This window comes from Protomyctophum bolini (assembly GCF_963924005.1).
Source record: "Protomyctophum bolini genome assembly, chromosome: 2".
Classification (NCBI taxonomy): Eukaryota; Metazoa; Chordata; class Actinopteri; order Myctophiformes; family Myctophidae; genus Protomyctophum; species Protomyctophum bolini.
Window position 1 is genome coordinate 33,782,595 of NC_137863.1, and position 17,228 is coordinate 33,799,822.

General features: G+C 42.2%; 1 protein-coding gene across 3 annotated transcripts in view; it reads left to right on the forward strand.

Moving 5' to 3' along the window:
• The first annotated feature begins 10,425 nt into the window (after window positions 1-10,425).
• Window positions 10,426-17,228, forward strand: part of itga7 (integrin, alpha 7) — a 58,314-nt gene continuing 51,511 nt past the window's right edge. For all 3 annotated transcript variants that reach the window (XR_013965622.1, XM_080787314.1, XM_080787315.1), the window contains exon 1: window positions 10,426-10,988. Coding sequence is in view for 2 of the 3 variants with exons in the window: in XM_080787314.1 (XP_080643440.1) it covers window positions 10,777-10,988 (212 nt within the window). In the remaining variant the exon portion in view is untranslated. The remainder of the gene's footprint in view (window positions 10,989-17,228) is intronic.

Below are 17,228 nucleotides of genomic sequence, written 5' to 3' on the forward strand. Positions count from 1 at the left end.
TTTTAGGTGTGACACTACTCCCGACTGTGTCTGGTGAGCGCTTTGTTTGTTTTTAAAATAATGTAATTGTTTTATTATTTATTTACATTCATGGTCATTTCAATGACTTCCTTGTTTGTTTGTTTGTTTGTTTACCCGCAATGACCATACCACTAAATCAGAACTAGCTGAGGTCCATAAGGAGAAGTCCTAACCTAACGTTATGGAAAGCAGAACTAACTGAATCAAATTAGTATTTAACTGTGTACTGCGTAGGGCTGATTTAGTCATTAAAATCCTCCCACTTTATTTGACTTTTCATGGCACTACTGCAGTGTAGCCACACATAGGGGTGTGTCTGCATGCGTTGCACTTCTTGTTGATGTAAACACTATACTATTTGGTTTTCTTTGTCTTACCGATTAAACTTCTTCTTGCTTATTTTTCACACTTTCTGTGTACTATAGCCACAATAGGCTGCACAGGATATTGGGACACCAGTGGTGATTACCATGATGTCCAGCAATGTGGCTGGGATGGGTACTTCTGGTACTTCTGCTGTGGAGACTGCAGCAAAAAATACTGCTGCTCTGATGCTAAACATCGTCTGTCTAAAGAGGAACAAGACCGATGTCCTCTGAGGTACGGTATGGTGTACTCAACTGCATGTGACTCTTTGAATCACAGTACAGTATGTGCAATGGCATTCGTTCATTTGACAACTAATGCACCGTTTCTACAAATGCCTTCTAAATTTTGACAGTTTTCTAAAAAAGACCCTATATGTTTCTATGTCAGTGGTGCTCAAACTATTTCATGTCAAGGACCCCTAGAATGATATGTATTTGGCCACCGACCCCATCTCAAAATATGTTGTTCCAGGGACCTCCCCCTCAGAAGCAAAGATTTGAGTTAAAAACGTTCGCTCTGAAAGAATATATATTCAAAGATTTGCGTCACATTTTCCCAATTTTTCAAAAATAGCAGAATCGATTTTAGTCACCAGAATTGGTTAAGACCAAGGATCCGATGGATTATTTGTACTTGTTTTTCCCCCCCAGGAGAACAAGTAAAATTCCCTACATCATTGGAACTGTCGTAGGCAGTATCCTCCCTGTCATCATCTGCGTGGGTCTCATTATTTGCTGTGTGTCTCCATGCTGCTTCCTGTACAAGTGGTTTCGTCGAAATCACAGTCATAATCGTAGGTTGATGTCTCTGGTTTTAGGTTATCTGTGTCCCTTAATTCATCATCTGTACTTATAATGATTCTCATAGTTGATATGAATGGGAAGTGGATTATTGCATATTTTGTTTGGGTTGACACTCAAAGTACACTCAAGTAGGCCTACTTGGAGTGGAACAACTGTGACTACATGGACTCAAGTGCACACAAGACACATTATTTAGTGTAATCCGTAAGAGTTGTCATTACCAAAGACTTGTTCCACATCAAACAGCATAGGCTAAAAGTACGTTGATGGTGATCTATGATCAGCGGTAGAATCTGTTCCTGTTTTGGTGCGGAAAACAGATTTTATGTATTATGTATACATGTATTTCAATCTACAAATCAGTGCCAAAATGTAGGAATTGCATTTTATGTAGTCATAGCACTTTATAGTACATACCGGTATGTATGTATAGTATAGTATAGTATAGTATAGTATAGTATAGTATAGTATAGTATAGTATAGTATAGTATATGTATAGTTTATAGTTTCATACATACTCCACTGTTCTTAGGTTACGCATGTTTCATGATAACTACTTTTTATGTGATGTATTGCCATGCTTTTTGTTATTGCTTAATGTCAATCGCTCTGGATTAATTAAGAGCGTCTGCTAAATGCCTAAATTGTAAATTGACAATTAATTTGACTGTCAGCAGACTAAACTCTGAATTGAGGTGCATACAACGTAAGTGAGACTATGACTTTCTTCTCCAGCTGTGATAGATGCCACCGTTCATACCACTAGTGACCATTAGTCACCACACCACCCCAACAACCACAGGCTTCACCGGGACATCCACAGTCCTACCAGGGAGCAGTCTACCAGTCTATGCCTCTTCAGCCAGGCTATGGAGTCCAGCCCATGCCTCAGGGGGGACACGGGCCGCCCATGCCAGGCTACGGAGTCCAGCCCATACCTCAGGGGGGCCATGGGCTGCCCATGCCCTCGGCACCACCTCCATCATATATGGAAGTTGGTATGTTTCCGGCTTTGTATACATTAACATTTCTAAAACACAAGCTATACTATCTATTAGAGTGTGGTAGTGGTAAATGATTGCCTGTGATTAAGTTATCGGGCATGAAGCTGGATTCATGTAATTTATGCCAGGTGCATCACACAATGCATTGCAATACAGAAGAGGGTGGTGGTGGCTCAGGGGTAGAGTGCCTGGATGGCAACCGCAAGGTTGCCTGTTCGAACCCAGGCTCCCCCAGAGTTAGTGTCGAAGTGTCCTTGAGCAAGACACTGAACCCCATATTGCTCGTGATGTGCTGGTTGGTGCCTTGCATGGTTTCCACCGCCATCTGTGTGTGAATGGGTGAATGTAATGCACAATCTATGTAAAGCATCTTGGATAAAGGCACCATTTACCATTTACAGCTAGTGATTATTACGCATTTATAGACAATTTTACTGTAATCGAGGCATGTTACTCATCATTTATTTTCTGCGCTGTGTCATACTGTTTTGTATGATAAAACTTCAAAGAAAGAAAGAAAATACGACCACTATTATTTTTCAATTGCCTTCTTTTCGTAGGTGATCCAGGCTACTCGTCACCGTCACTACCATACAGCAATGCTGCTTTCAGTGAGGGGCAGGAGATGTACCCTTTACGCCCACCTAACCAGCCCAGCACACCAACGCCATGCTCAGACGAACGGGCTACTCCACCCTCCTACAACCCTTCATATTAAAGACAGCCTCATTCTGGCCTCATTCACACCTAAAAGACAACCTGTCTTGTCCGTGTTTAATGACCTCCCCAATGCAGAAAATGCAAAAACGAGATACTATATCTCAATGGGGTATTCCTAAATAAAGAATTTCAAACGTGGTTTGACCAAACATTTTTGTTTGATGGCTGTGTTCTGCCCCCCTCCACCCCATCAAACAAAAATGTTTGGTCAAACCATGTGACTTCCATTGGAAATGCATTGGGGGTGGCCATTAAACACGGACAAGACAGCTGTCTCAATAGTGTGAATGAGGCCATACATACAAGACTACATGAACCTACCTATCTTTACCCAGGTTAGAATCTTTCATTTGTCCATTTGCGAATTGCAGATGTTTTGACAGAACCGACAGAAATGAAACAACAAGGCTTCGGAAGAGAAAATGGTTAATAGATGTAATAGAAATGAAACAACAAATGAAACAAAAATGGTTAGTAGATGTAATAGAAATGAAACAATTAAACTCTTCTTTACCAAACAAATACAATTTCAACTAAACTTAAGATGAACACACAATGTATGATGAAAACACAACAGAGAAATATTGCTGTGTAAATGGTAATGCATGAGCACGTAACAACTTTGACCCAGCAGAGTGGCATAATGGACAGTCTGAGATGAGATGAGATGAGATGAGATGAGATATACTTTATTGTCCCACGAGGGGAAATTTGTCTTGGGCAAAAGTGCAGTAATACATCAACGTTTTTAAAACACAGACAAACAATACACAATAGCAGCACTGTACAAGGTATAGTATCACAGGAGATCAGTGAAAAATTGCAATCGGAGAAGGTATATGAATATAAAAGTGCAAGAGTATTCACAAGGTAAAGTATCACAAGGTAAAAACAATAAATAACAGACGAAGATCAAGAAGTCCATTCCCCACTAAGAGCTATGAACTATGTGGCGGTTGTTCAGTAGAACAATTTAAGTGGGAAGGAAAGAAAGTTTGAAGGGGTTGCAACGGCACGCTCTGTAGCGTCTACCAGAGGGTAACAGCTCATACTCTGAAGATAAGATTTGTGAAGGATCAGACAACACTCTATTTGACAGACTGAGCACCGTTTTCTCAAAGATTGTCTGAAGAGATGGAGAATCTTTCCTACCAATTACCTTCATGGCTGTTTTTTTCCCATTTTAGCCTCTGGCCAACATATATGTGTCATGTTTGTGTGAATCATCAGGCGGCAGGCCCAAAATACTTTAATCTGAACAGCCCTGCTTTAACTACATGTATATGTACAGTAAAGGACTGCATGTATGACGAAGTTCCACAAGGTGGCGACAATTGTACATACATAAAGTTTGGATGTCAGAGAATCTGCACTATTACTATGTATTCTCTTTTGTCTGTCTACTTTAGCACATTATATGCCTTTTACTATTGTTGTTACTATTCTAATTTAATAATACTACTAATACAAAAATATAATATGACATTTTTTTAGCATCTTGTTGCTTGTTCTTTTCTGAGAACATTTCTAAATAGGTGGTATTAATCCATGAGCTATTCAATTCCCCCGCAGTGTTGTTTTTGGCAGCACATTTTTATTTTAGTTTTAGTCATAGTCTCTTGAATGGTTTTCACTTAGTTTTAGTCACATTTTAGTCACCTTTTAGTGTTAGTCTAGTTTTAGTCGACTAAATATAATATTAGACTACAGACTACAGTTGATTTAGTCGAATGAAATGTATTTTGGCGGGCCTTCATGATGCCGTCGTAATGACTGTTTTTACACTTGCTGAAAATAGCCAATCTAGAGAGATGGTAGGGTAGTGCCCAAGCCCTGTTAGCCATGCAGCCTATATGATCTGTGGCTTGCTAGGCCTACACTCTCAATTTCACTGATGTGTACAGCCTTTATTCAAATAGTTTAATTTGTATTGGCGTGTGAAGCTTGAGGTAGTTCATAATCGCTTCAACGTGAGATGAATCGTCTGTAGAAATTATGCCTGTCAGCATGGCCCACCGTTTAAAGCTGTGGCCAAAATAATTATACACATTTTCTATGGTATCATAAAACAGTTTGAGCTCTGTGTTACGGTCCTATGTGGCCCTAGTGGTGTTTTGGTCTGTGTATAATCCACTGTTAGTGTTTTCCAGTGCTGATGATGGATGGTGGGAGTGGCAGTAGAGATTGGAGGCGTGTCGTGGAGATTGTGACACACCTGGGCCAGTATAAAATCACCAACCAGTATAAAAGGAGAGAGAGAACAGCCCACAAGGTCTTTGGCCATTGTAACAAACACCACATGCTGCTGAGACCCTGTTTTCCCAGTGAAACAATACTAGACAGACAAAGTCACTAGTCAGATAAAGTTGATAGTCAAAGTTACTTTAAGCAACTCAACTCATATAAACCACTGTCCAAGTATCCCAAACCATTTGCCTGCATACTGTTTATAAATCAATACATTGAAACTGCGACTCAACTGATGCAAATTACAGCAATGTTGTTATTCAATTGAGCCATTTACACGTTACATCTATAACCATAAGTGTTCACTTCGTAAATGTGTGTCAACTTGAGCTTGTAAATCTGTTCTTTCCGGGCACGCGGCACCGGCATACGATGGAGTCTAAATTAAGCATATCTCAGTAGCGACAGGGGCTAAAGAGGGAGTGTGGAAAATGACCCTGCCTGTAAAGTGCTGCCATCTAAAATAAGCTTCCTCTCCTTGAAGTGTGGCTCAGACTGCTAATGGGACCTTGTGTTGCGATCATAGACTGTTGCGATGCACAGACGGTGGTGGAAAAAGTACTCAGTTGTTTTACTTAAGTAAAAGTACCAATACTGCAATTTAGAACTTGAAAATGTACTTGAGTAAAGTACATTAAAGTAAAGTATCGGCCTCAAAATGTACTTAAAGTACTAAAAGTAGAAGTACTCATTATGCAGAATGTCCCATTTCACAAGTTCAAACTGTACAAAATCTATTGAAAATAGCCGATCTACAAGCTCACAATGCGTCGCAAATTTTCAAATGGCTGAAATGTATAGGGTTGAAGTGGTTAATGTATGTTTTCTAATCAACATTTTTATCGCTGTAGGGAAGTAAAAGTAAAAAAATTGTACTGGAAATTGGAAATACTCAAGTAAAGTACAAATACCTCAATATTGTACTTTAGTACAGTACTTTAGTACAGTACTTAGTGACTTTCCACCACTGCTAATGGGACCTTGTGTTGCGATGCATGTGTCAGCAACAATCTGCCACGATAGTCTTTACTGCTGGGCATCACCATTGTTCCCCTCCTTTTCCCTTTCTTCTCCTTTTTTCTCCCCTTTTCCACGCCTCCCTCTCTGACCGGGCTTTGTTCTCTGTCCATAGGCATCCGTCCTCCTCGTCTGGCCTCCTGCCCGTGACCACCATTAAGACATTTTCAGCATTCTCTCAGCAAGTCCCCACTCCATTCCTGCCTTTTCTCTGCGCTCTTTGGAATCATCATGACCGGGTCGTTTTTATGTCGAGCCTAAAGTTTAGTTGCATGTCATGATATACACGTCGAATAATGGACCGGACCAGGAATCTCACTCCCGGACTCACTAGGTGAGTGTGGGAGTGAAATTATGATCGTGGCCTTCTTAAATAACGATAATGATAATAATAATAATCATTGTCTCCTTTTCAACCTAATATATTTGCACATAATGTGTGGAATTCTACATTTCCCCACCCTAACTTGTAGAAGCAGTGGGTGCTGCTATTATTAATGCAGTGCAGGGTGCAGGTAGTGGTTAAGTGCCTTGCTCAGAGACACTTGGACACAGACTGGCTGAGCCAAGGGTCAAGCCTGCAGCGACTTTCCCATTCCACACAGCCTCTCAAGTCTCTTCCCACTCTGCTACAGCTGGCCCCGTAGCTGACAACAGCCTCTATGTGACAGGCCTGTGACTCAGTTCTTTTGGCAGCTAATTTTGATTTAAACTTGAGTCATAGTCTCTTCAATAGTTTTCATTTAGTTTCAGTCACACTTTAGTCTCCTGGAATGTTTTAGTGCTAGTCTAGTTTTAGTCGACTAAATATCGTAAGATTTTAGTCGACTAAATCTACAGTTGATTTTGTCGAGTAAAATGTATTTTGGTGGGCCTTGATGCCGTAGTAATAACTGTTTTTACACTTGCTGAAAATAGCCGATCTACAAGCTGCGATGCATTGTGAGCTTGTAGATCTGCTAGTTTCAGCATGCAACCAAGTGTAAAATGACTTATATTGGATCTCTTGTCCACTAGTCCCTTCCTAACATTTTAGTCTAGTTTTTATTTGTTGACGAAATTGTCAATATATTTAGTCTTAGTTTTAGTCATCGTAGCTTAGTTTTCATTTAATTTCCATTTAGTTTTCGGCAGTGAAAAATGGTAGTCGACGAACATTTTTCGTCTTAGTTTTAGCCGACGAAATCAACACTGTTCCCAACATGCTTTGTTGAAATATGGGTACGTGTACCCTCCTTGCTGATTGATTGATTGATTGATTGGTTGGAATATTTATTAACAGTTTGCAGAATTACAGTACATTTCAAGCACAACTCAATACATAAACTGTTAACTGTGAGTGGACGACCCAATAAAGCATTACACTTGTATACAAGAGGGTCCACCTTGTTCAATTCATCAATACATTTAGAGACGTACAAATATACACTTCTATATATCCAAAATACAGGAAATCACCATAAAGGGGGTAAAAAAACAAAACATATACAGTGAGGGGAAACGGGGGTGGGTGGGGGGATTTCAGATTTTACGGGGGATAAAAAAGCAATATCGTGATAATGTAACAGATGGAGTAAATACGATCCCTCGAAGATACAATCAAAGCTTATATATTTATAGGACTATTTTTATTCCTGTACCACTTACAGGCAGCAGAGGGCAGATTCATGCAAGAAAAACAAACATTTGATCTCACTTTATCTTTGAAGGTGCATGCTACCAGAAACAATATACATATGCCCGCACACACACACACACACACACACACACACACACACACACACACACACACACACACACACACACACACACACACACACACACACACACACACACACACACACACACACACACACACACACACAAAATGCAAATAGCATCAATTGTTCAATTAAAAGTAAAAAGTAACCAACAACAACAACACAAATGTTTTGGATGCTGAGTGTGAGGTTTATGGGTGCAGAACAGTTGAGGAGGTGACCAGGTTCTCAGACAGCTGTGCAGACAGACACAAGACGGGAGCACAAATCAGCTGTGTGAAAACAGAGCAGCTGTGGACAACTTGGACAAGACATGGCATCCTGTGAGGGCAGGGAGGGCATGACGTCACTTCACCTTTGACCTCTGCTGCTCAGAAACGAAACACTGACCCCAGCGGAAGAAATCAAGGCTTCTGCAAACAGTCAAATCCTGAGTGTCCATTTACAAATGGAACCAAATGGAACCGTATAAAGGGGTATCAAGTATGGTCGCCGCTAAACCATCTAGCCCCTCGATTTTTTTCAAGCCGCCCTCGCACCGACTGCTCGGTGCAGTGGTTCTTGTATTCTTTATTTTGTTTTACTGAGAATAAGGTTAGAAATATAAGTTTAGGGTTAGGCATAGTTTTACTGGGGTTAAGTTTAGGTATAGGGTTAGGTTTAGGCATAGTTTTACTGAGGTTAAGTTTAGGTATAGGGTTAGGTTTAGGCATAGTTTTACTGAGGTTAAGTTTAGGTATAGGGTTAGGTTTAGGCATAGTTTTACTGAGGTTAAGTTTAGGTATAGGGTTAGGTTTAGGCATAGTTTTACTGAGGTTAAGTTTAGGTATAGGGTTAGGTTTAGGCATAGTTTTACTGAGGTTAAGTTTAGGTATAGGGTTAGGTTTAGGCATAGTTTTACTGAGGTTAAAGGTAACTGCACACTGCTGCGTTTTTCAGATTTTTAACAGCGTTTTTCCATCAGGTTTTCCTTAAGGTGTGCAACCACCTTTAACCGTTTGAGCATAATTTAGTTAGGTTACTTTAGGAAAACCAGGCCGCGCAGTTCCACTGGCTGTACGCCCGGGGAAAGTTTGTAAAGGGGCGACTCGTCCGGTATTCGTATAAGGTCCATTCAGGGCACACTGTTAACGTCTCCTGCATGGCTAGCGCGTTGCTCTGTGTCACAACAACACCCACAGCTCTCCCACTCCTTTCTATTCGGAAGACTTGAAAGGTCTGTAATAAAGTTTACTGGGTCACCAGGGACGTGCACACATCAGACATCAAAGGGGGCTTCAGCTCCTGCCCTTTTACCCCATCTGTAAAACAACAGCCCTCTCCAGACCACGAATGCAGCGTTTACTACACGGTGAAAGAGATGCAAATGCCACTCCTTTCCTTCCATGCCATGCCGGACGGCAGCATTCAGGAGAATAGCTTTTTTTCCCGAAGTCTCCTGAACTTGAACACAGTACGTTGCGGTGAACAAATTTGTTTTAGAAATCCATGTCATTACACACACCGCATCTCCACTAGCTGAAGAGTGCTTGGTTTGGTTGCCCCCCGAAAATAGCTGATCTACAAGCTCTCAACGCGTCGCAGCGCGTTGAGAGCTTGTAGATCAGCTATTTTCTCAATTTTTGTCCAAAAGTGCCCTCTTAACGGGATTTCAGCCCCTGCCCTTCTAACGACACACTCTGCACGTCCCAGCTGCGGGTCACTGTGCACATTTCGGGCTCATTTTGTCTCCCACATTAATTCCACGTCGCTGCAGTATAGCTAGAAGTTTATTAGACATCAAGGGCCCTTCAAGCTCAGGTTCTCCTGAGAAAACCCAGTGACCTCCTCCATCCCCATCACCACCACCTATCTATCTTCATCCTCTGTCGCCCCCCCAAGACTCTGTCCCTCTTCCCAGGGATGTGCAGCTAGGCAGGCATACAGTAATCTACAGTCAGTCCAGTGTCCGGACGGAGAAAGTGATGCGGTATATAGACGCACTGGACCGTGTGAGAGCTTAACAGTATAAAACAGTCTTTTCACCCTCTCCCTATTCAGCCGCCGTCCAAGTATCCTGACAACCTTGCCTGGTATTTTGGCAGCAGTCCCTTGAGTGTTGATGTCAGCTGAGAGGGGAGCAGGAGGTGGAGGGTGTGTGTGTGTGTGTGTGTGTGTGGGGTGGGGGTTCTGGTGGTGGTGCTGTGTGTGGGGGGGGGGGGGAGGGATTGAAAGAGAGGATAGGGGGAGGAGTGAGCAGGCTATTCAAGGCACTTGTCCGCTGTATCCCTCAGTCACACACACACACACACACACACACACACACACACACACACACACACACACACACACTCTCTCTCACACACACACACACACACACACACACACACACACACACACACACACACACACAGACAGAGCAAGCACAGGGACTCAGTAGGGAGAACACACAGAGGAGGGGGAGGCACGCACACACACACACACACACACACACACACACACACACATCCAGCAGAGACGCACGCTCGTGCTGCTGCCTCGCAAGCACGTATACACGCGCGCGCTAGCCTGCACACGGCCACATTTTCTCAGGCTGCTCCGTCCGTAGACTGACAGCAACAAACGGAGTTCAGAGCCAGAACAGAACAGCCACACTGAGAGACAGAGACTGGCTGAAAACAAGGCGGACAGAGAGAGGCGTGAGAGTGGAGAGGAAAGGAGAGGTGAAGAATTACGTTGGACTTCTCTCTCTTCTGTCCTGGGGCCACAAAGGGATTATTAAAGCGTGCTCTCTCTCTCCTCTTGAAGTGGACTTGCTCCGCAGAAGGGAGCTGCACTTGTCTTTGCACCACCACCATGGCAGCCCCGCCGCCGCCGCCGGTGCGACATGGAAGCACCTCCCGATCACCTTGTCTTTGGATCATACTGCTGACCGTGCTGCTGCTGGGCCTGACCTCTGGCTTCAACCTGGACACCGCTCACACTCTGCACAAGTTGGGGGACAGAGGGACCTTCTTCGGCTTCTCTTTAGCCCTTCACCAGCAGCTTACACCGGAGCCTCAGAGCTGGTGAGTAAAGTGGACTAGAGAAAAGATACAGTATAGTCAAGTGAGTGTCAGTGCGTGCGTGCCTGTGTTCCTGAAAAGGGCCACATTTTGGACACCAATAAACCCGGATTGATCGAGGATGCATGTCCAATTGCAGACATAATTGGTACCGTTATGGTTAGGGGTTAGAGAGGAATGAATCTGAGTGAATGGAATGTCCCCCAAAATGAGTGAAACTGACATGTGCTTGTGTTCTTGCGCGCGCGCGCGTGTGTGTGTGTAGCGGCGGGGGGGGGGGGGGGGGGGGTATAATCTTCTGATGTAGTACTAGTTAGTGCACCTGCTCCAACTGCATTCCACATTTTTTGTCTTATTTCTGAGAATACAAATAAACATATAATGTCTCCGTCAGTGTGAAAACCATCAGGCCTATTATAGAAACAGGGATGGAGCTGTATTGTGTGTTTTCTCCACTTATTTGATGCCTTGAATTTGCTTCGTCACTGATAGCATTATAAAATGCTGATAATGTAGAAGAGACAGCTCTGCACTGGCAGACAGTACTTCCCGAGTGCTTAATCTTAATGTAGGAGTCACTGCTGTACATCAGCCTGTACTGTAACTCACTAGACCAGCATAAATGTACTGTTCGTGAAGATGCCAAGAGACTGGGTGGGTGGGTGAGCCCGGGCCTTTTACACTGGTTTTAATGGGAAGGGAGGTTGTCACAGTGGGTTTTACTGCTGCAGTGCAACTTGCAAGACCCTCTGCTTTGTACAAGACATTTTATTAGTTGGCTGTGTGTGTGTGTGTGTGTGTGTGTGTGTGTGTGTGTGTGTGTGTCATCTTGTAGGCCATGCACTGTTTAGTGTTTACACGAGTGAGTTTGTTATTCTGTATGAGATGAGTCGTGTGTGTGTTCTTCTCATCATACTTCTTGCTAACAGATGCTTTGGCTGGTCTCACCGTGGGACTGGAACACTCATAAGGCTCAAATGCACACGTATCCTCCAGAGTGCACATGAATAAATGATAACACTTCCAAATTTAAACCTTTGGAAATGTTTACTGCGTGCCTGTAAACAAGACGCAGCCTTCATTTACCTCATCATGTCATGTGCCTACTGCAATTAATATCAATCGATTGTCTTTTGAAAATAACTTTAAATAGGTTATTTCATAAATGGTGCAATTATATAGCACCTTTATCCAGGGCGCTTTACATAGATTGTGTATTACATTCACACACACATTCATACACTGATGGTGGGAGAAACCATGCAAGGCACCAACCTGCACATCGGGAGCAATTAGGGGTTCAGAGTCCTGCTCAAGGACACTTCGACACTAAACTCTTGGGGAGCCGGGTTCAAACTGGCAACCTTGTGGTTACCATCCAGCCACTCTACCACCGCCCCAGAGGTATTTCATCAGATGAGGTGCTTGTGAGAAAGTGTTTGTTTTCATGTACACAGATTTTCAATTATATTTCATAATACATCATCATAGTAGCCTATTTAAATTACAGTATTTGCAATTATAGAGAAAGTAAAAGATAACTGTTTAGATCATTTGACAGGGGGCAGGGACATTCGAACAATTGGCTAAATAACTGTACGTCTCTTTTTTTTCTTTTTACAAAATGTCACAGCAATTTATTTATTATTATTTAGGCTATAGTCCTACTAGACCCCAGGAAATTACATCTGACAAAGAAATGTGTCTGAAACTAAATGAAAACCATTCAAGAGACTATGACTAAAACTAAAATCAAAATCTGCTGCCAAAAACAACACTGGTGGTTTACTGTAAGGATCTCTCTCCATTTCCAGAAACAGTTTTCAAATAAGAAGTTCAAACTGTGTCAATTTACTACAGCCAGCGCCACATTAAGGAGTTCCATATTTAACCAACGGCTCCTCAGTTTACCCGCGCTGCAGTCACCCTGTCGCCTGGTAAGACCAGTGGAATGACATCAGCAGCCAGTCACCCTGTGTAGAGGAGAGGCACCCCTCTGCTGGCTATGTAACTGCCCAAAAGCATTCTTGATACCAGGTTTAAACCCAGCATGACATGCTGAAAGCATATGTATATTTGCTGGGCTCCTGTATATACTACCACCATAGGCCATGTTATTTCCCTGACACATGTGTGCCCTTTTCATTATAGAGTCTTATATACCCAAGATGAAGAAGGTGTGAGCTGTGTAATTCTAGAAAAAATGCTATATCTACAGTAGTGTTGATTTCATTGACTAAAACTTAAAGACGAAAAATGTTCGTCGACTACCTTTTTTTCAACGACGAAACCTAAATGGAAACTAAATGGAAACTAAGCTGTGATGACTAAAACTATAAGACTAAATATACTGACAATTTCGTCAACAAATAAAAACTAGACTAAAATGTTAGGAAGGGACTAGTGGACAGGAGATCCAGTATAAGTCATTTTACAATTGGTTGCATGCTGAAAATGGCCGATTTACAAGCTCAAAACGCATCGTGTAAAAACTGTCATTACGACAGCATCAAGGCACGCCAAAATACATTTTAGTCGACTAAATTAACTGTAGATTTAGTCGACTAAAATCTTATGACATTTAGTTGACTAAAACTAGACTAACACTAAGACATTCCAGGTGACTAAAATGTGACTAAAACTAAAAATCTAAATTTGCTTGATTTGGTGTAGTGGGAAAATAAAGGAGCAGTCACATATAGCCCTAGGGGACCCTGGGCAAAGAAGTCTCTTGTTACTAGTCCCCCCAGTAAGACTTTAAGATTGTCCCCCCATCCCCCATTTTCAATAATTTGTCTGTGTCTCACACTCACGCATATCCATACTTACATGCTTACATTTCCAATTCTTAGGCAAAGGAATTACTTTAATATTGTTAGTGAATTATGTTAGATAGTACAGAATTCATTCCATATTATGTTTATCTGACCCCCCCTGCCAAAGCGCTAGTGCTCCCGGACGATAAAGAAAGGGAACGTTTTACAGCATATTAGGCTGCAATATTCATATATTCATATTAAAATAATATACGTTCGACATCCGAAATCATTCGAAATTCATTCGAATCCATGTGGTGTTTTAAAAGGAATATTCAAATGTCATTTTTGGCCAATTCTGGCAGCACTACAAAGCGCCAGCGCTCGCCCAGCCGTCTGCCGTCACCCATGCCGGCGGATGCGTGCAGGGCGAGGTCGCTTCGGTGCGTCTTACTGGTAACTAGTAGTTACCAGTAAGACGCACCGAAGCGACATAAATGTATACCGTGATGGTAGTTACTAACTACCATCACGGTATACATTTATGTACAGTCACATACAGTACACACCGTCGTATGTTATTTCACAGGCTTGGTGAATATCATTTCAACATGTATTCTGCACCCTTATAGTATATATGAATAGAGACGGCACCCGGAGCAAACCCTGAGGAGAAATGGACATAGTGGCCGAATTTGGTATTGCAGTGAAATCGCCTCGTTTCGCTTTAGAGCAACTTAATGCAAGTGGATGGGAGGAGAACTCGGGTGCCGTCTCTATTCATATATACTCTAAGCTTGTACCACCCAAGTGATAGTTGTATGTATTTCCCTTTACACTGTTAACCACTTGAATCACAGGCAGCGTCTACATTCTGGGGGAATAACAATCGCCCCAAAAATAGCTGTAGATTGTAGAAGTCTTGAATCTTTTTATAAGTCTTCTCTGATATTTTACCATTTAATGTTGCTGAATCATCATTCCAAATTAAAACATTATAGGCAAACTATAGAAATACAAGTTCTGGTGATTCATGAGATGAATAATCCTATTGCCAGTACCCTGTGACATCAGACATATCTTTGGAACTTCATTAAAGGACTGGTGCTGACTAGTCAGTCATACTGTAATGGCAATCATACCTTTTAGATGTTCAATAATATCTTGTTCATAATGCACTCAATTTAGAGTACTCAAATTAGAGCTAATTTTTTAAAATCCCATATATCTCTTCTTTTCTCAGTTTGCGTTTCTGACCGAGACCGAGGCTATATTCACGGCTCATAAGTAAAGTGTCGCTGATTGCGGTTTGCAAAATGTACATTTCGGGTGAATAGATTGCGTTAGCCGTTTGCTAACTTCCAGTTCACGACCTGAGGTAATGTTGCATGTTCGCCTTAACATAACAACCTGACTGAAAAGACCCTGGCAATAAATTAGGACAGTGACGGGTCTGAAAGTCATTTCACTGAGACATATTGTAATTAGATGCTGCTGAGTCATGTCTCATTTGAAGTGAGAAAGGTTTGGGTTTCTGTAGCCTTTGGCCCCATTGTGTTATGGACTTTATTGTGTTTTAAGCCACCCGACTCGTTAGTGAACATGATATTGCTACTGTACTTTTCGGTTCTCCGCTCTGTTCTTTGTCATAATGGTATCACACAACGCACAAGGCAGCAGTTATTATGCTTCACAGATTAGTCATCGTAACCCTTTTTAGAAACTCTCCATGTGTGGTGGTGTTAGGTTGGATGACAGGGATGCAGGTGCATTCAATAAATGTCAGCCAAAGTCCTGACGTCAATCGCTCGTCCGGGTCCCCTCGATTCCCCAGCTGGTTCACGGAAGTAATTTCTCGATGGAGAATAACATGGGCTCATCTTAAAATCATCTACTATAAGCGTTGTGGTCCAAAAATAAACAAGCTGTCTCTGCGTTATTGTCGGGGAGGTGTCTCTGTATCGTTTATGACAGTCAGTCACTCATATATGATGTCTGTTTCTAGTGAAAATGTAACTAATTCAGTAGCAGTAACAATAGCGTTTTCTCTCAGTCAGTTGATTCTTCATATCCATGAGTGAAGCGGCCTGGATGATTTGTTTATTTTTCAAAACACAGTTATTATATGAGGCTATCTAAAATCCCCCTATGGGGATTACAATGCAAATAAAAGTACATGAACCCGTAGGATTTGCGCCCTCTACCGATATTGACGTCAGACTTCGGTGCTCTATGCTGCTGCTGGCATACTTATGGAAATATGTCTGTCTGTCTGTCTGCTTTGGCGTTATCTCTTGGCCCGAGTTTATCGTCACAGAGCCCCTGGAAGCTCCTCAAAGGTCAAAGCATAAAGCCCGCCATGGTCCCCCTAACCCTCTCCCCTTCCGTTTAGCTGGAATAGAAGTGCTACGTCATGTTGACTGATGAGCCTGTTGTAAGGTGATCCTGGTTCAGCCATGGCTTGGAAGGAAGTGAAGGAATGCCACACACGAAGGCTGGTATAATATAGGCTACTGTAGGAGGTGCCCAGGGACTGCATCTTTGGACCAAGTGCAGCGGCGGGCGGCGGCTAGCTTTCTTGATTGTCTCAGCATTCCAAAAATCTAAAGCACTGCACCGTGTGTGTGTGTGTGTGTCTTCTATTTATACTGCTGTGGGAGAGGCGATTCCGCTAATAGACCAGCCTATGGTGACTTGGTCATTGGTCAGACTCCCCAAGTATGTTTGTATGATGTTATAGCAAAGCTATATAGCAAACAAATCACACCCGTGTGAAGTGAGGGGCGTTCTTATCATCATACGTCATCATGCATCATCTCATACTGGCCAATCAGAATGCCTGTTGCCTGTGATTGGTTAGCCGATGTGCTTTTCCCTTCACTGTCATTGGTGTTTAATGTTTTGTTGTTTAATTTACGTCAAATTCAGCGGAATTATCAGCTCTTATCATCATGCATCATCATGCATCATCTCATACTGGCCAATCAGAATGCCTGTTGCCTGTGATTGGTTAGCCGATTTGCTCGTTGACGTAAATGTTCCCTTCAATGTCAACGGCGTTTCATGTTTTGACATTTAATTTACGTCATATTTAGCGGACATTTGACCTAATTTCTCCGTTCATTGTCAATGGCAAATCTTGAGACGTGTGGGGATAAATGCTGTTTATAGGAGGGGCTAGCGCACCTCAAAAATCACACCTGTGTGAAGTGAGAGGCACTCCTATCGTCATACATCATGTCATTCCGGCCTATCACAATTTGCGTTCACACTTTTGTCTTCAATGTTTGTGTTTACACAAACACTCAAAGCCGGCCATTCATTTTCAATGGTATTCAATGTTTGTGTTTACACAAAGTATTTTTTTTGTCAATTGGAATGTTTTAGTGTTTAGTCTAGTTTTAGTCGACTAAATACCATAAGCTTTTAGTCGACTTGCTGAAAATAGCAGATCTACAAGCTCACGCTGCGACGCGTTGTGAGCTCG